The 25,375-nt window shown below is 56.0% G+C and overlaps 1 protein-coding gene across 1 annotated transcript in view; it reads left to right on the top strand.

Annotated features, from left to right (window-relative positions):
* GALNT2 (polypeptide N-acetylgalactosaminyltransferase 2) overlaps positions 1-23,983 on the top strand; it is a 184,097-nt gene extending 160,114 nt beyond the window's left edge. Inside the window, exons 9-16 of the mRNA XM_082854726.1 lie at positions 1,504-1,591; positions 2,597-2,700; positions 5,578-5,704; positions 10,507-10,599; positions 10,940-11,023; positions 12,880-13,006; positions 17,082-17,201; positions 21,422-23,983. Of these exons, the coding sequence (XP_082710852.1) occupies positions 1,504-1,591; positions 2,597-2,700; positions 5,578-5,704; positions 10,507-10,599; positions 10,940-11,023; positions 12,880-13,006; positions 17,082-17,201; positions 21,422-21,577 (899 nt within the window). The 3' untranslated portion in view covers positions 21,578-23,983. The remainder of the gene's footprint in view (positions 1-1,503; positions 1,592-2,596; positions 2,701-5,577; positions 5,705-10,506; positions 10,600-10,939; positions 11,024-12,879; positions 13,007-17,081; positions 17,202-21,421) is intronic.
* Positions 23,984-25,375: the final 1,392 nt, after the last annotated feature.

The raw sequence follows: 25,375 nt of genomic DNA, 5'->3' as shown, positions 1-25,375 counted from the left end.
AACAAGAGTCAGGGGAGCCTTAGAAGATGGTGAGCACGCTGGGGCTATAAAGAGTTCGGAGCCTTGGCTGTCGAGAAAGCGTTAGTGTCCAGAGTGTGTCCCCCCCCCACCGAGGATCTGCCGGAGCTGAGATGCGACGGTTCTCCATCTCCCGTGGCAGCCGCTTACGGCGGAGCCGGTGCAGGACAGTGAGACGCCCTGCGTGGGAGCGGCGCTGCCCCAGGGCCAGGCCAGATTCACTCTAAGAGCATCTCACCAAACCCCTTTTAGGAAAAAAGAAAAATCAAGGATGATGTTTTTAGCAGATTTTTAAAAATCTAATATAGCTTGGCTCTTCGGACCAGATTGATAAGCTGAATAATAATGAACATTCCCCCCAGAATGCAGGTAATGTTACATCAGCTGGCCAGCGAGGCCCTTGTGTTCTGTCAACAGTGCACTGGGACGTCTGTTTTCCCCTGGCTGGCGGTGCTTGTGTGCGCAGCAGGCCGTGTCTGGGGAGAGCCGGGCTCCTCAGACAATCAGTCTGTGTCTCTTTCCTCTCCGTGCACCACTGGTGCCTGGCCCTCCAGCCCCTCGCTCCCATTTGCCAGCCCGCTGCGCTCTACAGGGACGGCTGGGGCACCTTTCTGTCCTCTGGTTGAGCCATAATGTGTGCCACGCTGGCCTAGGAGCCCCCGAGCCCCTGTGCCATCCTACCCTGTTCAGGCTGCAGGGCAGATAAATGCTGGATTCAGAGCACACAGACGGAAAGTCTGAACTTAGGCATTGCACCAGCCCTGCGGACAGCAAGCCTGCTGGCAGAGGGTTGAGGGATGGACGGCCCTGGAGCAGTGAGGCTTGGCTGTCAGACCCTGGGCAATGCGGCCTATGCTCTGGAGAGCGTCCGCAGGTGGGGTGTGCCAGGTACCTTCTGAGTAAAGACAAGACCCTACAGCTGTGGACCAGGGGCCAGGCCCGGGCTCTGCCACCCGCACGGCCTGTGGATTCTAGAAGTGACGTGGGGCAGGTGCCATGTTATCAGAAGTGAAGCTCGCTTGCCCCTTCATTCCCACCTACTCCTGCCCCCCCTGCCGTCCCTTCCCTGGGACCGTGTTGGGGGCACCTGGCAGATTTTTTATTAAATCGATCCCTCTTCTTTGTCGCCTCCTTACAGCCCTTGGATATGTCCTCACAGACTCCAGTTCTCTTATTTCACATTTATTCTTATGCATTCTGGTTTTAGAAAAGTCTGACCCCCACCTCCTGTTTTGGGTAAGCTTCTTGGGGAAAGAAGATTTCAGTGTGCGTCCTCCCGGCTGGCCTCCCTGCCCCCCCCCCCCCCCCCCCCCGCCAGTCACTCTCTTCCCTCTGCGTCGTTTTTGTTTGTTTTTCCTTTGTTTGGGTTACAGTGAGTCCATTCCAAATAACAAATAGTTTTAAGCTGTGACGGACAGCGGTGCCAGGAGCAGACAGCCTGTTCTCACAGCATCCTGTGTTTCTTCTCTCTTCTGTGACCAGCAGGCTTTGACTGGAACTTGGTGTTCAAATGGGATTACATGACGCCTGAGCAGAGACGGTCCCGGCAGGGGAACCCGGTCGCCCCCATAAAGTAAGTGGCAGGCAGGCGTCCTTCGGGTGCCCTTCTCTGGGGTGGAAGATGAGACAGCAGGCCCCACGTTCCCTAGGGACCTAGTCGAGCTCTCACCTTCCAGCCACACCCCCATTTCCCCTCATGCTAGCTCAGGGGAGAGTCTCTGCCTCCAGATTACAGGTAAAGTATTTTGAGATTCTTTTTCTATGTACGTGTATCAAATCTGCCAGTTCCACGTCCTTCGTGTCTCGGTGGCGTAGAGCGTTTTCCCGCCCAGGGTTGGGTGTCGGGCTGCCCTCGGGGACTGGGGAGGCGGTGGGCAGCAAGTGGGAGCCTCCTACCCGCCCCCCGTGGGCTCCGCCCTCCTGTCCCCCGGAGGAAGCACTGGGTTCACTACCAGCTGGCTTTGAGCCGCACCCGGCTGGGGTGGTGTTACAGGGAACCCCGCGGACGCCGGCGCCGTCTGCACTGCGGCGATTGTCCCCCGTGAGCAGTGAGCTCCAGACGTGCGGCCCGGGGCCCTGACTTACCACGGCGACTCCGCAGGCACAGGGCTGGGGTCCTGTCGCTGGCCTGTGCCCAGGCTGATGGGGACGCGAGAAGATGATGGTCCCGTCCAGCAGAGGAGGAAGCTGCCCCGGGATGAGGTTGCGTTCCCTACGTGCACTGGGCGCTGTAGCCTCTTACTGTTTGTCATCCTCCAAGGAGACCGCGGCACAGAAAAGCCGAGCACCGGCCTAGGGCGCTGTCAGCGAGTGGCCCAGCCCCGGCGGCTGCCCTCTCGTAGGGAGGCTCCACGCAGCCCCTCGCCCTTGGGAGCATCTGAGCATCCGAGTGGGGGGCACTTGAAGACAGCAGGGCTCAAGCAGAGAGGGGCACCCGGAGCTCTGAGCCAAAGGCCATGGCTATGCTGTTGTTCTTAAGGTCGGCCTGGAGGCTTGACCTTGGCATTAGAATGCTGGCGATCTAACCTTGACCTTCAACCTCTCCCTCTCTTCCCTTCTACCCTCTCTGCCTCTTTAGGACCCCTATGATTGCTGGAGGGTTGTTCGTGATGGATAAGTTCTATTTTGAAGAACTGGGGAAATACGACATGATGATGGATGTGTGGGGAGGAGAAAACCTGGGTACGTATGAGCCTTGTGTCTTCGGACAACAAACCGTTTCCAATTCTGCTGAAACCGTGGTCTTTTCCTGCCCACCAAGAGGGGTAGAAATGAAAAGTGGAAGCTTTGGAAGGACTGGTAAGCAAGAGTTTGTGGTATGCAGGGTGCCCCTTGGAAAAGGTTTGTAAAGACATTAAAGTGACGGTTTACTGAACATAATTAGTCCCCCATAAGGTACAAATAGACCCTTTTTATTCTTAAGTGTCTTGGGTTGGGCATTATGCTAGACACATATTAAGTCTTTGAAGGGAAATGCACACTTTTTAATGTCACCTGAATCCAAGGTCTGGAAAGCACGCTGACAAAAATGGGGGGAGGATTTCAGCTTCTAAGATTCATTTTTAGCCACATGGGGTGGAAAGTGAGCCCTGGCGAAGCCTGTCGGACTGGCTGAATTGTGGTCGTGGGACTCAGATGGGGTGGAGAGGCCGGGGCACTTGTCCCTTCTTGACTACTTTGTGAATGGTTCTAATTGGTTTTCGTGTTGTTTTGTTTCGTTTTGTTTTTTGTAATCACACAAATCATTTTACCTATGTTTACGGACATTGGAACTTCATAGACTTTGGTCTTTATTGGTAGCTGCATTGTATTTACTCCATAAAGATAAAAAGACTCTTAATTTATTTGTTTGTTTAGGGGTTTTTGTTTGTTTCACTTTTGAGTTGTCTCCTTGGCTATTGGATGCTGTTAAATTACATTCTCCCCGGGTAGACGTACCCTGGGAGGAGGGGAGGGGGACGAGGAAAGGAGGTAAAAAGGATGCCACTGTCACTTTTAGTAGTTTTTACTTGTAACAGAGACTTTGATTTTTTTTAAGTTTAAGAGACAGACAAGCCCATTATTTTTCTCTCATTTTATGATATCAGTGTTAGTGATAGCATCTCACCTGTGGAGAGGTTGTTGCCTTTGTGGATTCTGAAAGCTTCTTTAGACTCAGTAACTGCACCAGGACGAAGGTTCAGAGTCAGATGCCCTTCGGTTTTGTTAACAGTACACTGATGGGCAGGGCTTGACTGAAGTCTGTGGAGCATGGAAGCCTTCAGAAGGATTGTTAACCTTCTGAAGGGAATTCTGAGTCACCCTCGCCCTGCAGACATCCCTGGGGAAGCCCAGCCAGCCAGGACCGCCACTTGGGGGGACCAGAACGCGGTGGGGTTCGCAGCAGTGTGTGCCATTAGGCTGACGTGGTTGGACGGCAGGTGGCCTTTTGTATCAGGGTGTAAGGGGAGTGTTGATTTAAGTATCAAAGGAGACCTTGCACCCAGAGACCAGTGGGAGGGGAAGTAATCTTTTCTGTTACCTAGTTTATTGTTGGTTTGGTTTGTATGTTTATGTAGCTGTGCCCTGTGCGAGGTTCCCTGGAAGGGCTCAAGGGGCTCAGGTAGGGTGACGCACGGTGGGCGGGGAGGAAGGGCTGGGGCCACCCGGCCTGAGCATCCTGGCACCTCCTCCCGTGACAGGCTCTGACACGGCCGCTCTGGAGGGTCTTCTCTCATCAGGGTTAAACAGGCACAAGGGTTTCAGCAGGAAGAGTCCGTGATGTGAGTCTCCCTCTCTTCTTGGTACTGCTCAGACTGGATTTTCTGGGTGCTGCCTGCACACCCCCAGCAGTTGTCCAGCCTGAGGGCTTGTGTGGGCCCAAGTTAGGAGAGGCAGGGGACAGGGATGCCCAAGTCAAATCCAAACACCCCCTCCAGGTGTGCCCCGCCAAATCCACTAGTGCTGCCAGACTGCCTGACCAACAGTGTAAGTCTAATTGAAGCAATTAAAAAGGACAAAGAGGCCTTCCCTGGTGGCGCAGTGGTTGGGAGCCCGCCTGCCGATGCAGGGGACACGGGTTCGTGCCCCGGTCTGGGAGGATCCCACATGCTGCGGAGCGGCTGGGCCCGTGAGCCATGGCCGCTGAGCCTGCGCGTCCGGAGCCTGTGCTCCTCAACGGGAGAGGCCACAACAGTAAGAGGCCCGCGTACCGAAAAAAAAAAAAAAAACAGTTTTAGAGGAAGATGGCGTATATGATTGCCTGTTACATCAACCTTAGGGCTGATTGTGGGCATTTCATGCCTTTTGATTCACGGCCGTGCGCTGTCCGTTGCCTTTTCTAACTCAGGGCTGATTCCCAGAAGGCGCATGTAATGCTCCACGATGGAGAACCGGCCAGAGAGGAGTTCCAGGCCATGTCTCATGCACAGTGTTTGTGACATTATAGGGACGCGTGGTCTGATGCCAGGAGTCTTTCTGTTCTCAGTAGACCAGGGAATCACTCTTGTCTCAGGGCTTCTAGTCTGAATTTGAAAAATGTTTCTGTAGGCTCACTCTTACTTCTTTTTAAATTTCAGATAGAATTCTTTCATGAAAACATGGGATTTGGTGACACAGGTAGAGCTGGCATCTGTAATTCTGATCAGTGCTAAAATCGAAGGGAGTACATGTCCCAGTGTGGGTAGTTTGTTTGGCATGAATTATTTCTTTTTGTCTCCACTGCTTTACGTTGTCTGTAAAACGACACTGTGCTGTGCAGACACCCTCTTAATGAACTGAAGTAGGACCTTTCATTCAATCTTTTTTTTTCCCTCCACCTTTATCGAGGTTTCAGTGACAACTTAAAATCGTACATACTTCGGTATACAGCTGGATGGTTTGACGTGCCTAGGCACGCCCCGCCCCATAACCCTGGAGCCTAGAGACGTGGTGTCAGAGGTCCCCACGCGGGACGTTCAGGACCCTCTGGAAAGGGAGTGCTCCCTGGGCATCGCCTCAGGCCACGGGGGTAGGGTGGGCATCCGCACCCCATGGGGGTGGCCCGGGCTCTCGGTCACCCCGTGTCGTTCACCACCTCAGAGATCTCGTTCCGCGTGTGGCAGTGCGGCGGCAGCCTGGAGATCATCCCCTGCAGCCGCGTGGGACACGTGTTCCGGAAGCAGCACCCCTACACCTTCCCTGGCGGCAGTGGCACCGTCTTTGCCCGGTAAGTGGCCGAGAGGCCGAGCAGGGCCCAGTGCACCGCTGACCGCCCCGTACGCAGGGCTGACCGTGGGCTGTGTTGAAACGTGTGCTCTAACGGGCCGCCGCTCGGCAGTGACGAGGGCAGCTGTGGGGACTGAGGACGGCGGCATCCCGCTGAGTGACAGATGCTGGGCTCGGCAGGTTCCATGGGGCACAAGGTCACGTGCAGGACAGCCTCAGAGCGACACAGCTGTCCTGGTGGAGAGCAAACAGGGGTGGCCGGGGGTGAGGGTGGGGCGCAGGGCGGGGTAGGGCCAGTGGGACTGGTCACCGAACCGGGTGCCAAAAACGTGTTATGGGGAGATAGAAGAGAGGAGTGCTTGGACTTTTTAAATCACATGTTACCCTTCAAGGTGCAGTATATGAACAGCACTAAAGGCAGCCACAGAAGTTCAAGCCCAGGACCCACTGGGCTGTAGAGGCAGATAACACACGATAGATAACAGATAACACACGATAGATAATAGGTAGATTTTTGCAAACATGAAGACACCAAATGAAGAGTTTTCTGAAGAAAAAACAGCGAATTACCAGTGCGGGGGACGCCGTTTTTTCCTCAGGAATTCTTTCAGATGCACGAGACAGAACCGTGCACAGGCCAGCCAGCCTGGCCCAGGGAGACGGGGGCGTTCAGCTAAAAAGATGACTTCAGACTCCGAGAGATGCTGCGAGCTAGGCAGAATGTGGTCACGCGGCCAACATGCTGGGGCAGGAGGACGGGTTTGCAGGGTGGGCGGGCGCTTGTCCCAGAGCCAGAGGAGCCCGTGGGGAGCAGCTCCTCAGTGCCGAGACGAGCCTGCAGAACAGAAGGCTGCCCAGTATGGCTGGAGCCCAGAGAACGAGGGGACAGTAGGCACCGAGGGAGACTAGACCAGCTGGGTCTGCACCCTGTGCGTTGAGGGAAACTGGGTGTCTTTCGATGCAGGAGGAGGGGCAGCTCCTGTGGGTTTTACGCAGATACTCGACTTCTCTGTTGTGAACTTTAAGGGGGTCCTTCTGTCCCCTGGGCGGAGGGCTGCGAGGATGATGCCAGGAGGAAACGATGGTGCGAGTGATGTGCCCCCCCCTCCACTGCAGGGCCGGGCAGAGCCGGGTGGCCAGGGCCAGGTGCCAGCTGCGGCCCCAGGCAGGCGTGTTTACCAATGGACGGAAGGGGGCCGGGGGACCTCAAGGGTGACCCCCAGGCTGCCGGTCACACACTTTGCTAACGGGATGCCCCTATGGACACAGGGAAACCTCAGAGCAGGGTGGGCATGCACGGGGGGAGGATGGCCAGCTTATCTTTTATGTGGCATTTGAAAACTACTAAGTACAGATTATAAGTATACCTGTCTTGTACAGAAGGTGGATTCTTAGCGTAACGTATCAACTTTCTAGGCAACCTTAATAGAAGCCAAATGTCAAATGATGCTTCTGACCAAGTTACCTTCTCCTCAAAAGTGTATCCTTTCCCAAATGTTGTCTAAACATCATTTCTGCTCTGTTAGAAGCAAAAATATGTTCTTATACGATGAATTCTACAAAATCAAACAAACGGTGATAATGTACATTTCCTCCGGGGCAGCATGAGATGCTTCCCAGAAACCTCTCATTAGAGACATCAGATACTTGGAATCAAAGCACTGATACCTACCAGCAAAGCATGGGATTTCAGAAAACAGTGTTAAAGCACACAAAACATTGCTTTATGCACTTTTTTTTAAAGGAAAAAAGAGGCGTTCGTTTTTAGAAAGAAAACTTTTCCGTTGTATTTTACAGCCCGGGAGTCCCATACACTGGAGATGCGGGGAGGAAAGGGACCCAGGCTTCAGAACTAGGGGGCAGCGTGGGTCTGTTAGGCCTTCAGCACGGCCGTTGCGGCCCCCGCCCGCCCTCCCTCTCTCTCTCTCTCTCTCTCTCTCTCTCTCTAGGTTGACTCACCTAAAAGATAAAGAGGTGGAATGTGTTATTTCTGAGGTCCCTTTCCAGTTCTCTTTAATTTCCTCTAATATGTGGCATTCAATGTATAAGTATTTCGCCACTAAAAATTGGGACTTAACAGCAATAGCTAATATTTATAGAGTGTTTCATGTGTGCCAGGCTGTTGCGTGCCTTACAAAATTCACTTACCTACTCCTTATAAAACCTTATGAGTTAAGTACTATTATTAATTTGCACTTTGGGGGCAAGGGAGACTGAGGCACAAAGAGGTTCGGCTCCTTTGTCTAAGTTCACGCAGGTGGAAAGTGAGCTTCATCTCCGGCCCCTTGGCTCTGGAGTCCACGTTAGGTTTTATCTGGACCCCTAAGCACAGTTAGTGCCTGTGGCTGCCGGAACTCCGGCATGAGGTACAGGTTCTAAAAGGTATTCTAGCGTAGCAGGTAGAGGACCACCTCATTTGTGTAGGGTCACCGTGTAAGAGAAGCAGGGGAGGATGAATGAATGGAGAAGGGGCCTCGGGGGGTCCCGCCTTGTCTGCCCCCCAACCCTAGCTGTGCCCTGGGTGTGCCCTGGGCGCCTGCTGCTGTAGGGGGACCCAGGTGATGACACACCTGCAGGCTCTTCCATCACCTCACGTCCCTGGAGACCAGCTGAGAGAGAACCGTTGGGCGGTTCCTGCCTCTGGTTTTTACACAGCTGCGTTTCCAGTTGGCCCCTTACAAGCCTCTTACATAGCCTGTTTGGAGAGGGTCGCGTGTGTGCTTGCGTGTGCGTGTGGATTAGAGTTTCCCCAAAGGCCAGGGGAGCTCCCGGTCAGAATAGCCATGGGGCAGGCGCCTTAGAAGGGTATTTGGGTTCACGTTGAGTAGTTAATGGTGAGACTCATTCATGGCGAGGGAAACGCCAAATAAATTAAATACAGGAAACAGCAGTTTAAACTTACTCTCTTACTAGACGTTTTTCTGTTAATACCACCAGGCAGTGTAACTGGCCAGTTCCACCCTCTGTCTCCTGCTTGCTTCCCGCTAGAGCTACCTTACCTGCACCTGGCGGGGGCAGGAAGGGAGCAAAGGCGGGAAGAACCCGGATAGACGAGAGCAGGCCCAGGTGCCCAGTACCTGCAGCCCCTGGGAGACCGCATAGCCTATAGGAGGCGCCTAAGAAACGTGTGAATAAATGACTTGAAACTAGTGCTGAGCGGCATGTGAAGCTCATTCTCTGAAGCTACCTACGTATCTTTTTTATTAAGTAGACAGAGAAAGGGTGGTTTTGCATTTAGGAGTTGAGAAATGACTTAATCACTTAATGACTTAGGGGATTTAAAACCACTGTGTGATTGCAATTCATAAAACCTTATAATTTGGAGAAAACATCCTTCAATCTCCCTCTGTCTCCCTCCGCCCCACCCTTCTTTTCCCTCCACACACGTATCGACTATGTACTGTTCTGTTATCTATTGTAATTTCACCCGTCAAGTCAGGGCCGTCGGTCCATGGCAACAGGCGACATGTACACCAGTATCTTTCATGGCCACGGAGGAGTCCATGTGTTTGACCACTTTACTGTTAACGGCCATATAGTTTCTATTTTTTCTGCCATTATACGCTGTGCTAAATTGAGCGTATTTTCATTCCTGGTTGATTATTTCCTTGAGGTAAATTTCTAGAAGGTGGAACTGCTGGATCAGAGGATGGGTGCTCTCAAATTGTCTGCCTCTTACGGGGCTTTCTAAACAGCAGTCCATCTAGGTACATATGTCACTTTATATGAAGGATATATGCCCCAAACAAATTATTTTAGTAATTGTAACTCAGATGATTTGAAAGGCTCACCATTAAAAGAGACCTTTCTAACAGAAGGAAGGTATTCTTGTAAAAGGTGAACGTTGCCTTCCTAATGTGTTTATCTTGGAAGAACAGAGCGCCTCTGTACGGGTTCTGAAAGAGCATTGGCTCTATCTAAACCTAAGGTGTGAGTCTGCTTTGGACCGGAGTCCAGGGGTACGGAGCACAGAGACTCACTGTCGTAACGCTGCCTCACAGATGCTCTAAAGAGAACTCCGGCAGGAGAAGATGCTGATGCCGTGTGTGTGTGGCAGCCTTTAATACATGTCACACACTCGAAGGCAGCTTGTCCCGGTGGCCTTGTTGATCGTGGGTCATGGTACTCTCCACAGTTGTGAGATGTAAGCACGGATGCCTCTGGCCTTCCAGAGGAGCCTGTTCCATCTTTCCCCTTCTGGCGCAGGGCAGTAAGAACCCCAGATGTGGGGCACACACTACTGTCCCCCACTATTCCTGGTCCAAACAGGACAGTCCCTCAGCTCAGCTCTGCCGAAAGTAATTTTTAGAGTAACTGTGGTGTGCCCTTAGCTTCTCCCTGGAGCTGTCTGGTAGTAGCTCTATCGCAGCCGCCTGAGGAGGGCTGCAGAGCAGAGGCCAGGGATTTCTTGGCCGTGCGCCCTGGCACCAGCCTTCTGCGGATGCACAGTGAGAGTTACTGCAGAGTGATCCACTTCTGTCCTTCGCGCAGCCCCTGCTGTAACATACCTGCCTGTGCTGTAATTCTGACTTGGGCTTGTGCTCTGTGACAATCTGTGTTCTGTGAAAGACGAGGATGCGGGTTCTGTTGTTCAGTGAGCGCCTGCGGAACGCCAGCTACCCCGATACAGCCCGGGGGCTGGGGAGCAGCCTGCCCCCTGCTCCGCGCAAGCACCACCGCCGGGCCACCAGGCCCCCCTCCCCGCCAAAGCACCCTCCCCAGCAGCACTTCCTCGGTGCAGACAGGACGCCGCTGACAGAAGGATGGCAACGCGCGGCTCAAGGAGATGTGTTTTGTTTCTAGTAACACCCGCCGGGCAGCAGAGGTCTGGATGGACGAATACAAAAACTTCTATTACGCAGCAGTGCCTTCTGCCAGAAACGTCCCGTATGGAAAGTAAGTGTGACTCGTGCCCTGTCTTGCTGCTTCGCCTGGGATCCGTGTGTGTGTGTGTGTGTGTGTGTGTGTGTCAGCAGGGTGGTCAGCCCACACCCCAAGCAGCGTTCTGTGGCCAGAGTTGAGAAGAGCCACCAGGTGTTAAAGGGGGGCCCTACCCAAGGCCGGCGACGGCCCTCTCGGGAGGTGCTTGGGAGACAGCGGGGTCCTGGGGACAGAGGTGTGGACGGTCCGGTCTCCACCGCCTGCCCCAGCTCTTGTCTCATCGGCAGATCTCCGGCTTTGACGTAGCGCCCGTCTGTTCTTTGCATTTATAAAGAAATCTTGTCCCCTTCTGCAGTATTCAGAGCCGACTGGAGCTCAGGAAGAAACTTAGCTGCAAGCCTTTCAAATGGTACCTGGAAAATGTCTACCCAGAGCTAAGGTGAGGCCCCGGGGCCGGGCTCCGCCAGTGGGCGCGGACCCTGGAGGTGGTGGAGTGCAGACCATGCTCGGGGCGAGAGGCTGGGAGCAGGGCCCCAACGCTGTCCCCAGGCCGCCCCACCCCCCGCCCCGTTCCTCACAGACCTGGAAACCCTCCCAGGTGTCAGTTCATGCAGCTCGTACCCCTGGCGAGATGACGGGGCTCCGTGAGTGGCCAGAGGGGCAGCCCCCAGCCTCCCGAGGGGTGCCCTGTGCCTCCAGCCCTCAGGCCCTCCCGGCCCGGGCCTCACCCTCCCGGCTCCTCTTGCCCTGGAGACCCCAGGCTAAACCAGCTCCATCCCCTCCCCACCTGTGGGCCAGCGGGTGACGGTGCCCGGCAGAGGCCCGGAGGATGGCCTGCCCGGGGTGCCCCCTCCTCCAGGCTGGTTTTGACCTCACGTGTCACGGGAGTGACGACGCTGGCCCCCTGCTCCCCTCCACGAGGACTGATGACACAGAAATACTCCTGAGCTGCCCTCTTCACCTGGCCTGTCCTTTTAAAGGACTGCCCGCTCGAGGCCTGAGGGAGCGCTCGGAGGACCTGCCGGTCTGCGGGCTTCAGGCTGCACCTGAACTTCCTCTTCTTAAAGGGCTTTTGCCGGACGGGCTTTGCCTCCAAGTGGCACATCCCTTTTTCCGAATATTCCAGCGCACCTTATAGCAGGTCGCATGTCTCGAGCATGGGGTCTGTGACTGCAGGAGTCACCACCATCCTCTTGTGTGCTGACGGGCCCTTGAGAGCCCTTGTCGCAGAGATTTGAGAGTCGGGTCCCGCGGCCTGTCCCCTGCTGTTCACTCCCGTCGCTCTTCGGCTCCCTGTGCTTTTAAAGGGAAGCCGTGCGCCCCGTGCCCCGAGGGGAAGGACATCACCCTGGGGCGCCCCTGGTCGTTGCCTCTCCCCTGGTCGGCCAGGGGCTTCACAGCAGTGGGCTCCAGCCCCTAACGGCGCCCACTTCGCTTTTGCTGTCACGGTGGCCTGTGACTTGGTGACGAGAGGCCCGATGCAGTGACATTAAAGCACAGTTTCGCCCTGAGGCCCCTGTGATTTGGGGCGACTTTGGGCCCTGCACCACCTGAGACCACATCTCAAGCGTTCACGCCACGGCGGTGGGTGGACCTGCTGCCCTGTCCGTGCCAGGCAAGGGGGGCGCCAGCCTGATGTTCGCGTGTGTCAGCGACACCTGCTGCCGTCCACTGCCTGCTTCCTGCGGGCCCGGCCCTGCGCTGAGTGCCGGGGTGCGGGGCTCCACGGCTCTCGCGGCGGCCCTGCGGGGAAGGACCGTGCGAAGGGGGCACGGGGCTGGAGAGGGTGCGCCTGGCCGGGCACGGCTGGCCCGCGGCCAGGGCGGGCCGGGCTCGAAGCCTGCCCCGTCCCCCCATTGCGCTGCCTTGCCCTGTTTATACTAGGCCACCCGACAGGCCCACCTGTGGTCTCCCCTCCATTAGGTAAAGGCCGATCCTGAGTCTGCTGGAAAGTTCCAGGCAGCAGGATGTGGCCACATTAGCGGCTCTCCTAAATGCCTGTCAACTAACCCGGATGAGACAAGGGGCTTTTTCTTTCCCGAAAACCGTCCCTGGTACGAGATAGAAAGAATGCTGAGACCTAAAACCTGCACTTAGGGTTAGGAGTCGAGAGGCTCAGAGCCCTGCTGTCTCGGGGCACGGCCAGGCCTGCGCTGGGGGCACGTGGCCTGGGGGCAGCCTTCTTGCCGCCCGGCCCCGTCGTGAGGCAAGGGCTCTGAGCTCGGGGCGGGGTGGGGGGCAGGCACGGAGCCTGCGGCCCTCGAGCCCAGCGAGTGACTCTCTCCTTGGCTCCAGGGTTCCTGACCACCAGGATATAGCTTTTGGGGCCTTGCAGCAGGGGACCAACTGCCTGGACACTTTGGGACACTTTGCTGACGGCGTTGTCGGAGTTTATGAGTGTCACAACGCTGGGGGGAACCAGGTATGTGCACGGGGGCACCAGGGAAGGGGGCCCGAGGCCATATGTCCCACTGCCACCCTCCTCCTGCGAAGGCTGCGCCTCACAGCCGGCCTGGGGCCAGAGGGGACATCCTCCTGGAGCTGCCTTCCGCCTTGGCGGGCTTGTCTGCGGCTGCAGGGCCAGGTGGCCCCCCCTCCCCATCGCCTTCCTGCCCCCTCTGTCCTGCCTGGCCGTGTGCTCCTCCCAGGGCCCCTGTCTGCGTCTGCACCTGCCCGTGTCCCTGCTCACAGACGCTTAACCACGGCCGCCAGGGCTGCCTATTAGATGATAGAAGCTTAGATCTGAAACGCCCACCCCCTCGGTCCTCGTGGAAAAGGAGGGAGGTAAGTGAGGGCTTGACAGGCCCAGCCTGTGTGTCCCAGAAGAACAGGGCTCTAGAAGGTGCTTTTCCCGTGAGACAGTAACAGGTATTTGGTAAAATGAGGGCCTCGTGCCCAAAAATGGCCGGGCGATGCTGGGAACACTCATCTACTGGGGGGGCCGGCCCTTTTAAACAAAGGCTCTGTAACTCAGTGTATCCCAGAGCCTCCTTTAAATAGAACCGTTTCAAAAGGGCGCCTGCCTTTGTGTGCAGTTGGCTGGCCCCATCCTCCCGAGGAGCATCCTAGCAGACGGCAGCCCCGGACTCTTGGCCTCCTGTCTCTTGGTGGTGCTGTCTTCGCAGCTGCCCGGCGTGGCCCAGGCCTGGTAGATTAGACAAGCGAGGCACAGGGAGGGGGCAGCCCCCAGCCGGCTCTGGCCGCTCTCCCAGGCAGATGACCTCCCTGGCTCTCGGCGGAAGAGCCAAAGAGCTTCTGGGAAACACGGGTCCCAGGTCCCCCGCCCGGATAGCCTAATTTCATGAGTCTGGGGTCAGAGAGCATCAGGGTATTTGAAAGCCCCCAGGGTGGGTGACCCCACGTGAGCACTGGGCAGGAGGGCTTCCCAGCACGAAGGATGCAGGGGCAGGTCACAGCGAGGCGGTGCGCCGCTTCCAGCCCCACCGTCCCCCCAGGACCAGTCTGGGCCAGCGAGCCACTTCGGAGATCAGGCCGCCCAGTAGTCCTTTGTGTGCTGACGAGAATGTTCTAGATCTGCACCACCCAGCACAGCAGCCACCAGCCACCTGTGGGTGGCGAGTGTGACGGGATGTACAGTTCTCACTTTGTTTAACTGTAATTCGCTTAGCCACGCACGGGTGGGGCCCCGGGGAAGCATCCTGTGGAGGTAGGAAGCCAGGGCCGCAGCGGCTGCGCCAGGTGGTACCCTCGCGAACCTTCCAGAGCGAGTCCCGTCTGAACTGAGGGCAAGTGGGTCCTGGGGATGAGAAGCGAGGGGTAAACGGCATTTTCTTATGGTAAATCGGGCCCATGCTCTGGAAGAAAAAGGTGTGTCACCTGGTTTCTGGCTGGGCCTCAGCAGACACACAGGAAACGGGGAACTTTAAGAGCGGCAGCTCAAAAGAGCGTTTCTTAAATATTCGTGCACTTTATTTTGCAAATTCAGATCACTGAAATGCGCCAGAAGAAGAAAGTGCAGCTCTCTCTGCTGTTTGCAGAGCTGAGTTCGTTTTTCTGGAATTCAGTGTAAAGCCTGCTTTAAAATAGTGAAGCACGCCATAGCAAGAAGGTTGTAGCAACATTCAGACGTGAGCTTTCCCTAGGGATCAGCACCCCCCCCAATACCTTCCAACACCTGCTTCCAAGAACAACCGAAAACCCCTCTCCGTACAGAGTCATCCCACCCGTCACTCCTCTTACCCAAGTGGGGACGGAGTCTTTTTGTCACTGGATCACACAGATGGTCTCCTCCTTCCTGGGACCTCTGTGGTACCTGGTGGTGCTTTGAAAGCACCCCATTCCGCCCCACCCCCCTGTGGCAGGAGAACATTGTGGAAGATTGGAACCAACCCTCAGGGCCCGGCATGTGGCCCTTCTGACGAGGCACTGCAGACTCAGAGCCAAGAGCCCCCAGGGACAGGTGGACACAGGTGTGCACAGGTGTGCACAGGGCGTCCGAGTTTGGGCAACTGTGGAAAATAGACCGGGCAGGACCTTTCAGAGCCTTTGGTAGGCTACTAGTGAATCTGCAAGAGAGATGCGGGGTCCAAATGCAGTGTTTCCCTAATTTACTTGACCTAGAACCAACTTTTCATAGAATTCCTCACAGAGTACGCTTGGAGAAACCCTAATTAAAAGGTGAGAGGGCTTCCCTGGTGGCACGGTGGTTGAGAGTCCACCTGCCGATGCAGGGGACACGGGTTCGTGCCCCGGTCCTGGAGGATCCCACATGCCGCGGAGCGGCTGGGCCCGTAAAAAAAAAAAAAAAGGTGAGAAAGTTGAAGGTGAGGGGACTGCCCAGTCTGACTCCCTGTTAGGGGACAAGGAAGCCTGCCCACACGCCAAGGGGCTTGCCCTTCCTCTCCTGGACAGTGACCCGAGCCCACCCCTCCCAGCTGGACCTGTGTCTCACCGCTGGCTGGGGGAGGGGTGCGCGTGTGGCCTCCAGGTGTCATTGCTTTCTTCTTTTAAGATTTGATGAAAGTTCATAATAATGCAATTGACAAGGAAATTTAGTTATTTCTGAGGTATACATTTTAAAGTAATAACTAGAATTATGACTTCTAACATTATACCAGAACAGAACATACAAGATTTTTAGAAATTTCATGTAATGTCTGAAACATTTATATTAACGTATTTCCATACAAGTAACCGAAAGAAAGTTCTAGTATTAGTTGTTTTTTTGACATGTATGCACTGATGTGTATAAAATTGATGACTAATAAGAACTGCAGTTAATGCTTTCTTGATAACAGAGCGTCTGCTCCAAGGTGACTCAGGTACTGAGCAGTGAGGCTTCTCGGAACGGAACGTTCTGTATTCCTTCCCTTAGCTCTGTCCCCTGAGGACAGAAAAAAGAAAAACAACGTCTCCCTAGCACTTAATCGTGCCTAAAGTTACATGACACAAGCACTAGTGTGATACCCGCTCTCCCACAGGGGTGGAAGCCTCCAGGGGGCAGGGCCTGGCCTGTGTGCTCGCTGCCAGGAGTCATTGCAGGCACTCAGCGGACAGTCACTGGGTGGATGAACGGACTGTCCAGCAGAAGCGGGGCACGGGGAGGGCACCCCCTGTGGGATTCTGAGTTGGAAGAGGCCTCGCTGCTTCCAGATCCTGAGGGCTCGCGTGGGTTTTATCCCTTTGCAAGGGTCAAGTCCTCGAGTGCCGGTCAGAAGCCTCACCCTCCTGTCTCCGCCATAGCCCTGCCAAGAGCAGGCTCCCTACCTCCTCTCCCGCCTTCCACCCTGTGACCCCACTCACCCATCGTGTCCCCTCCCCGGCCTCCTGCCCTTTCAGATGCTTTTGTTTAGTGTTCAGAATACGTAGTTCCGCTCTCAGCTCTTAAGGGACATGTGTCTGTTTTTTAAGATCATAGGCAAGTTATTTCAGCACTCTCTGCCTCAGTTTTCTCATCTGTAAAATGGAGATAATAGTAGCTTCTCATAGGGCTGCTGTTGAAAGGGCTTAGAACAGTGCCAGGCACATCACAGGCACCCAGGGTGCAATACTGGATCCAATCCTGGGGACCTCACGGAGCGTCCCGAGCGTCGGTAGGCCAGCTTAGTGCTCCGTGATGAGGCACGTGGTTTATAACTGCACACGTGACAAGCCACAGTCATAAATGCTGTTTCCAAACCACACCCGTGTCGGGGCAGCCAGTCCAAGGAAATGCTGACCCTGAACCATCCCCCTTGGGGGTAGCCCAGCTGGAGCTGCAGCCTTCACAGCCCGCGGTGCATGATGGGGGATGGGGTGTGGAGCTCTCACCTGCGTTTGGGCTTAAGTTCTTCCTACTGTTGGCCGAGTGCTCAGTCAGTTATGAGGCTCCCCGACACCCCCGGCTGGAGACTTGCTCTTAGGCACAAAGTCCTTTGTTGGCCCTGAGCTGTCAGGGCTTCTGAAGCCTGCTCCCCGCGTGCCGTCCCCTCCAGGGCCCGCCCTTGTTGCATCCTTCACCCCGCGGCCCGAGCCCTGACCTTGGCTTTGTGTTGCAGGAGTGGGCCCTGACCAAGGAGAAGTCGGTGAAGCACATGGACTTGTGCCTGACTGTGGTGGACCGGGCACCCGGCTCCCTCATAAAGCTGCAGGGCTGCCGGGAGAACGACAGCCGGCAGGTAGGTGCCAGCCGGGGGCCAGCCCAGCAGGCCCAGCTCCCCCGCCCCCAGGGCCTGGATCCCAGCGAGGACGCTGGGTGTTCACAGGCGGCACCTTTTGACTCGCGCTGTTCTGCGTCCCCGCGTGGAGCCCCTGGCGAGCGCTGGGATGCCTGAGGGGCTCAGGCCACGGGCTGGTCCTTCTGCCGGGAGGTCACCGTCCTGGTTATTATTCCTCCCCGCCTGCATCCATCTGTTTATGTTTGGTCTGTCCTCTAACAGGCTGCAGAGGCAGGGCTGTGCTTTGAGGCTGCGTGTTCAGCTCCTGCGCGGGTCTGTAAGGGCCTCCCAGGCTGGGCACTGGGGCAGGGGGTGGTCCCAACACCAGAGGTGGCTCCCCTCACCCTGGCGGCCAGCTGAGCCGGGCGGGGCCCTTCCTCAGACGCGGCCCTCGTGCCCAGCTGTGGGTACTGCGCCCAGAAAGGCTCTGTCTGGTGATGCCCGAGAGCACCCAAGGGACGGGGATGCTGGTGGCCAGTGTGCGTGGGTCAGCACGCCACCGACCCCTGCGTGGAGGCACAGACCCCTGGTCCAGGAGGGGGTGGGGTGACCAGCGGTGTCCCTGGCCCCTGGCTTCTCTGTAGCTGTGCAGCCCAGCCAGTTCACCCCACCAGGAGCGGTGCTGGCCCGAGCCAGCCAGAGTTCAGCTTTGCTTTAAAAATGAAAATGTTTGACTTTACTCACGAGAAGTTAATGAAACACTGACCTACAAACCAGCCTAGAAAAGGTGTTGAGGTTCATGATAATGTCTCCAGAGGAGGTGTTTCACCCCGGTTCACTTCCATTGCTGATGAACCCCCCAAGCCCGAAAGGAAGGCCTATATTTTATAAAAATATATATAAAGTGGCCTTTATTTCTGAAGCCAGAGGCCTGCTGTGGCTTATTTCCAAGTATGTCCTCATTCTCTTCCCCACACCACTGGCCATATTAAAGAGAAATTCCACGTGTTTTTGTTTATTCATTAAGTATTTTTCCTTTTTAAGTTTACAAATTGTAAACGATTAAGGTGCAACTGGATGAGACGTTACACGCGCACTCGTGTTACTTTTTTCCAAACGGTTCAGAACCTATGTTTACCTCTTTGGCCGGTTTTCTCTGACCTGCGCCCTGGTGGTACCTTGGGGGCAGAGCCTTTCTTGGGCCTAGGGGGAGTGGCTAGTGCAACCCCCAAAGGACTTTCCCACGTGCCCACATGGGGAGCCAGGCTTGTCCTCTTCCGTCCCTCCTCACGAGACTCACGGGTCTGGGGAAACTGAGGCCTGGGGCTGGCTGGAGCCGGGAGCCCACATGGGCTTCCCACCCACCACTCCTTTCACAGAAGGGAAGCTGAGGCCCAGGGTCCCCCAGGAGCACCGAGGCCCACACCAAGGTCCCTTGCTTGGAGCCCAGTTGTCAGGAAACACTTGAAAAGGGCCGTCTCTCCTCTGTCCCCGCCCCCCACCGCCTGCTTCCAGGTGCCCCCCGCCCTGCTCTGCAGAACCCCAGCAGGTCCGTAAATGCCCATCTATGTTGACAGCTGTGGCTCCCGAGTGAGAAGGAGAGCGGCTGGTAAACACGGAGGCCACTGTCCCCAGCCCCAGCCTCCTGGGACCTGCGTCGGGTGAGCGTGGTGCCGGGCCAGGTGCCCTGCCCCGGCTGTAAAGGCAGGGGCGTCTAGGGTAAAGGAGGGATAGAGTGATGACTTTATCCGGGCTCCAAACCTTTGTTAAGAACAGACAGATGCTCCATCTCTGGAGGGGTCTCCTTCAGTGAGAGCTTGCTGTACGCCAAGGGCTGACGTGTTCCTGCCACCGTCTGGCTCTCACCCTGAAAGGCTCACGTCATGAGAGGGAGAAAGGCCTGCAAACAATGAACTCTTCTGGGTGTGTGGTGAACATAAGTGGGGATCCCTTAAACTGTCAACCCCGAGCCCTTCCTTGCCTGGTAGAGAACGTGTGGCCCTTTCAGTAGAGTCTCTGCATCTGGGAATCTGCCCACCCCACCACAGCCGTCTGGGCCCAGGGCTCCGGGCTGGCGAGGCCGCCTCCCACGGACGGAGCTGGGGTTTGGGCGTTGTTGAGGCCTTCCACCTGGCTGACGCTGTGACACAGGCAGCGCTGCCCAGGGAACGGAGTCAAAGTCCACCCATTCCAGATTCTTTGTCAGGCAAGCCCTGGCCACTCAGTGACACGTGGATGTTGGCAGCGTATGACAGCGCAGGAGGAATGGCAGCAAAGAGGGAACAGGAATGAAGGAGGAGGTGATGGGCAGGTGACGGGTGGCCCCTCTCCCTGTGCCCATCGGATTGCACTGCGTTTCACTGTTGGCAGAAACTCCAGGCCGGCAGGCTGACTTCACAAGCGGCCCAGGGTCCCCACGGGGGCGTCCTTGCAGGGCCCCTCCCTGCCTTGCTTTGCCTCCTTTGCCCCTCATTCACTTGCCCTTTGAGAGGAGGCTTCTCGGCTGGTTCTGTCTCAAAGCTGCACTCCTCTTGCCAGTTGGAACATTGGCTTTCCAGGCACATCTGTGTGTTTGTGTTAGGTGTGCATTTGCAGAGTCAAGGGGGAAAGGAAAGCAAGAGTAAGAAAATGTAATTCCACGACATCCAAAGGATTTGCAAAAATACCAACGGAAGGGAGCTTCTGTGCATACAGTGTAAAAAATTAACTAGAATCACAGACTGCATTAATGAAGGGAGAGCTTATGTAAGAAAAAAGCATGTTCCTTTTTTTTTTTTGTAAAGAACAGACATTCGAGATTTTTACATGGGGATAAACAACATGAGAGGCCCTCAGGTTTCCCACGGCTGGGCTGTGGGCCTGTTCGCGGCTTTGCCTGGCCGGTTTGGGTTTAGTGGGGCACAGGTGCGTACCCACAGGCGTACAAAGGCGCTACGCCCTGGACTGTACGGGTGGCACACGCAGAACTCGGCAGGTGGCGCTCGGGGACTTAGAGTAGCTGAGACAGGCTTCCACAGCCGCCAAGGTGGAGAGGGTGCAGAGACAGACAGTGGAGAGGTGGTCTCCGCAGCAGGGCATTCTGTCCACACAAGCATCCCTTTCCCTCCCATTGGCCTCACCCCATCCCTCTGGCGCAGCACGAGGCCCTACGTGTACGCGGGCACGCTGAGGGGCCCGGGCCCAGCACCGGCCTCAGCAGGGCTGCTTTCAACAGCCAGGGGCAGGCAGCCTGGGCCCTCCTGGAGCTGACCTGGTTCCTGTGGCTGCTTCCTCGAGGGGAAATATCCGCAGATGAGGCCGTCTGGTGAAAGAATGCCAAGTCTCTGCAGGAAATTCCCCCATGTGTCGAGTCCTTAAGACCGAGGAGGGGCGGGGGCCCAAGCATGGGGCTTGGTCGAGGAGATGCCCGAAGAGGGTGGAGGATGGGTCAGGGAAGCGGTCTCCAGCAGGGCCCGGAGACGAGGTTTGGGGCTGCAAACCAAGCGGAGAGTGCTGGTTTCTTCCTGGGCCCTCAGCGGACCCTGTTTTGTCCCCTTGAAACAGGAGGGAAGGGGGCAGGGCACAACCTTTGAAAGAATGACATAGCCCGAGGACACGATATAAACTGATTAGAACCAAATGGGTCCAAGATGGCGGACGAGTCGACTTCCACTAGACCTTGAGCCTCAGTATACGCTCACTGTAACACATCAGCAAGCTAAATGACACACCCACAGGCGCCATGACAGTTCCAAGAGCGACCACAAGGGTCAAAAAGAGGGCGGCGGCCCAGTTCCTGGAAATCCCCGCCCCTTCCCCCAAACAGCTGGAATACTCCTACCACTCATTAGCCTGTGAAATGACCCACCCTATAAAAACGGGCAACCGCAGACCCTGGTGCCACTCTCGCCTTCTGAGATGGCCCACAATGTCTGTGGAGTGTGTGTCTCTAAATAAATCCACTTCTTACCCATCTATCACTTTGTCTCTCGCTGAATTGTTTCTGCGATGAGACACCAAGACCCTGAGAAGGGAAGTGTGATCTCAGCTGGAAACCTGTGGGTTTTGGCCGGGTTGGAGTTCCAGCCGCGTGGGTTCAGGTCCCAGTCTGAGGTGCGTGGTTTCACCCGGGCTGCTGCGGATGCCCGTCCGTCCTGGTCAGAGACCTTGTGGTGAGTGCAGCCCGCAGACCCCGAGAGCAGCCCCGCTGTGCCCTCTCCTGGCGGCGCCCCTGCTGTAAGGTGTTCTCCTGTCTTTTGCAGAAATGGGAGCAGATCGAGGGCAATTCCAAGCTGCGGCACGTGGGCAGCAACCTGTGCCTGGACAGCCGCGGGGCACAGAACGGCGGCCTGAGCGTGGAGGTGTGCGGCCCCGCGCTGTCCCAGCAGTGGAAGTTCTCGCTCAACCTGCAGCAGTAGAGCGAGCCGCCCGCGTCCTCCCGCGCCGTCGGGCCCGACCGAGCCCGACGTTATTGATTCTGTTTCTTAAACTTTTGGAGAAACTATATACCTCAGTATTCCATCACGGTCTGAAGGTCGGAGGACCTCGGCGCGGGGCGGGCGGCACCGGGGCGGCGAGGAGGGAGGAGCTGGCCCACCCCGACCCCGGGCCCCGCCGCCTCTCCCCGCCCCGCGCCACGCGGATGGATGCGGGAGCCCCACGCCTGCGGGCGGCAGGACCGGGAGGGAAGGGGCGGCGGCCGCCGCAGCACAGCGAGCGGAGCTCTCCAGCCTCCACTCGGATCCGCGGATAGCACGTCCGGTTTCCATCCGGGTCACGGTCACGGTCACGTCACGGCGTTTGCCCTGCCCCGCCCTCCCAGCTGTCTTCCCGGTGCAGACCCCCTTCCACGTGGCGTACCTGCTCTCTTTGGATATGAACTTTGCTGTGGTGGGACACTGCACACAGACATGTATGAAGAAAGAATGTACGGTCAGTTCCTATGGTTTCTGTAGGTCACCCTCATCCTGTAAGTTGTCCACAAAGCAGATCACAGCGTCAGGAGGAGGGGCTGAGCCCTTCGGCGCCCGAGGGAGGAAGCGCCTCCTTTGCCCCCGGAGCCTTATAGGTGGGTAGGTCCTGCTGTGGCCGCCACCCCGGGAGGCTCGCCCTGCCCCGAGGCCCGGACCCCGGCGGCATCTCGGTTCGGCTTCAGCTGGGAGTCGTGTCACGCTCTGTGTGGGAATCCACTTTTCGTGCCCTTGGTGTCTGTAAACCCTGAATGGGTTACGTAATTTGACAGAGTATTGCTTTGGGTCTTTGTAAATTAGGTTTCTTTTCTCTAAGGATAAAATGAGTAAACAAGCCTCTGCCGGCTCCCAGTGACGGTGGGAAGCTGTCCCAGGCGGCCCTGGGCTTATGGTGAGGGCCCTGGTGTGCTGGCACCGCTGTGAAGGTCACCTGGGCCCAGTCCCGCCTGCCTCAGGGGCTTTGGGTCAAGAGTTAGGAAAAGTGAAAACCAAACAGCACCCGCTCAATGCCGCTGACGATTCGGGGCACGAAACGGGAGCTTTGTGGCTTAGGAGGCGCAGGTCGGCATAAACCACAAAACGTTCGTGAACTAAAAGTAAAGCAGGAAGAGCGGCCTGGGCGCGGCCCTGACACCCAGGCGTGTCCCCGCAGAGCCCTCCTTGCCTCCGAGGTGCCCACACGCAGGGGTAGCCCAGCCGCAGACCCCACGGGGCGCCCCGGTCACTCTCGTGGTCACTGCCCTCCTGCCTTCCTGCGCCCCCCTCACCCAGCACTTCGTCACACAGATGCCCCGTGTCCAAGAGGCGTCACACGGGCACACCTTCAGGCCCCTCTGGGAGGGCCTGGGAGGTCACAGAGAAGTGACCCCAGAAGGTTCTGCCAGGTTGGCACTCGGCCAAGTGCAGCTCTCTCCTGCCTGTTTCTTCTAGGAAAGGGGACGTTGGTCCTTCTTCCTCCACTGCAGAAGCCCCCCATGTGTTTGCTTTATGATGGTGGGCTCGGGCCTGGAGGCGTGGCTGGGTGACTTTGTTCTGCTTTTTGCCCCCTGCCGACCAACCAGGTGTATCTTCGGTGGAGCGGGAGGCCGTAGCTGGATTAACTCGGCACAACTGTATCTTCAGAGGCTGATCGTGACCACCAGTAGGCTCTTAGGGAGAGTCCTGGGTACCTGTGCAAGGCTGCTGAGCACAGGTGGGGCAGGAAGCAGCCACCCAGATCCTGGGTTCCATTGTCAGGCGACTTCTACTGTTAGGAAAAAAATCCCATGGACGGAAAACAAATTTGGCTTTAAAGTAACACAAATTTTAATCAGGTTCTTGACAAATTCTTTGCCCACCCAGAAGTCTTACCAACCTTTGTACCATTGAGATGCGTCCCCCCGGGGCCCTTGGGGGGCAGCTCCGCCATCCCTGAGGTGGTAGGGCTGGCGGCCTTGGCAGGCGTGGGCATTGTGGGCTGAGGTGGGCTGGGAGGGCTCCCTTGGGTGAGCTATGTTTACATGACACAGTGTGCCAAAGTGACTTACTGTGGCTGCATTACTTTCTAGTCATCGGGACTGTCCCCCTCTCCCACTCTTGTTTTTACAAGTAAAGATCCTTTCCTAAAAGCCCTTGGAGCAAAGCGTGGCGAAGTTAGTTGTCTTCTCTGTGCTGGTCTTTCTTATGTCTTCATAAAAGCTAAAATGATGGTATCTGTGATATGTTTTGCAAATTCAAAATATAGTTTGGTAATTTTTTTTCCAGTTGATTTTTAAAAAGAACTGCTGTACAGAGCTTGTACTTCGTCCATTTTATAGATGGAAACCATCCTTGAAAATTGTTTAACTTAAATAAAGAGGAGATACTTTATAGATACGCTCTGCTGGCGGCTACAGTCACTCTTGGTCTTTATAGGATGGACTTGACTGGTGTTTGGGGGCTGTGATTAGGGTCTCTCTTGGGAGAGGGGTGCTGCTCGATTACCATGTCTTATCACACTTTTAAAACGCGTACACCTTTTACTGCTGCACCTTTTGATGTTTATTCTTTTTTTTTTTTTTTTTTTTGGTACGCGGGCCTCTCACTTGTTGTGGCCTCTCCCGTTGCGGAGCACAGGCTCCGGACGCGCAGGCTCAGCGGCCATGGCTCACGGGCCCAGCCACTCCGCGGCACGTGGGATCTTCCCGGACCGGGGCACGAACCCGCGTCCCCTGCATCGGCAAGCGGACTCTCAACCACTGCGCCACCTGGGAAGCCCCGGATGTTTATTCTTATTTGGAATAATAGCCGTTATCATCTGTGGAGTGTTTATGATGTGCCAGGCCCCACTCCAGGCACTTAAATACATCCTCATTGCCTTCTCATAGTAGCCTGGGAGGTAGCATTACGGGCTGCATTTTACAGTTGGCTGGGGAAGCTGGTGCTTAAAGCTGCTGGCCTGCTCAGCGTCACAGGCCTACCTGCCCAAGGTCACGCCACTCCTAAGTACTCCCCTGGCCAGCCTCAGGCGCTGAGAGCCAAAGCCTGCCCTCCAAACCAGGGCAGGGGAGAGGCTGAAGGGCCAATATCATCACAGCTTTTAGAGTATTTTAAATGCTTATTCTATTTACCAGTTACCCGGGCTCTCCAGTTCCATTCCAGGAGAACTTGAGTCCTTGCCCCTCTTCCTGGGCCTTTAAAACTACCTTCCTTTGGACAACCCCACAGGTGTGTCAGGGAAACACAATACTGACCAATTCTTCAGCAATTTGGGTTGCAACTGGGGAGGCTGAAAAGATGGCCCCGATGAGTGTTTTGAACCTTCTGGAGGCCCTGTTTCTGCATCCTCTTTCTCCATTATTTGAGACAACCAAAATTTGCTCCGCTGCCATCTGAGAGACAGGAAGAGCTCTTAGCGTAATTGTGCAGGACCCATCAGAGGCCTTTAGGAACTGTGTGTGTGTGTGTGTGTGTGTGTGTGTGTGTGTGTGTGTTTACCGCTTTGACAACAGGAATTTTCTGAGAAACTATGTTGCCCTGATGCCCTGGAGACCTAAGAGCAGGGGGAACGTGTTAAATGCCAGAAGAGGATGAGCAGAGTGTCTGGCAGGCTCAGGGTGGGGTATTTGGAGACAGGATTGGGTCAGTCTGGCCAGAGGTGGAGACCCGCATGCTGAGGAAAGACTTTGGGCCGATTCTGGGGAGAGGGGAGCTATATGAGCCTTGGACTAGAGCAGGGAGGATCAGGTTTGCAAAAATATTTAGAGTAAGGGACTTCCCTGGCGGTCC

The sequence above is a fragment of the Leucopleurus acutus genome (assembly GCF_964270905.1).
Source record: "Leucopleurus acutus genome assembly, chromosome: 14".
Taxonomy (NCBI): domain Eukaryota; kingdom Metazoa; phylum Chordata; class Mammalia; order Artiodactyla; family Delphinidae; genus Leucopleurus; species Leucopleurus acutus.
This window is presented reverse-complemented; position numbering and strand designations above follow the sequence as displayed.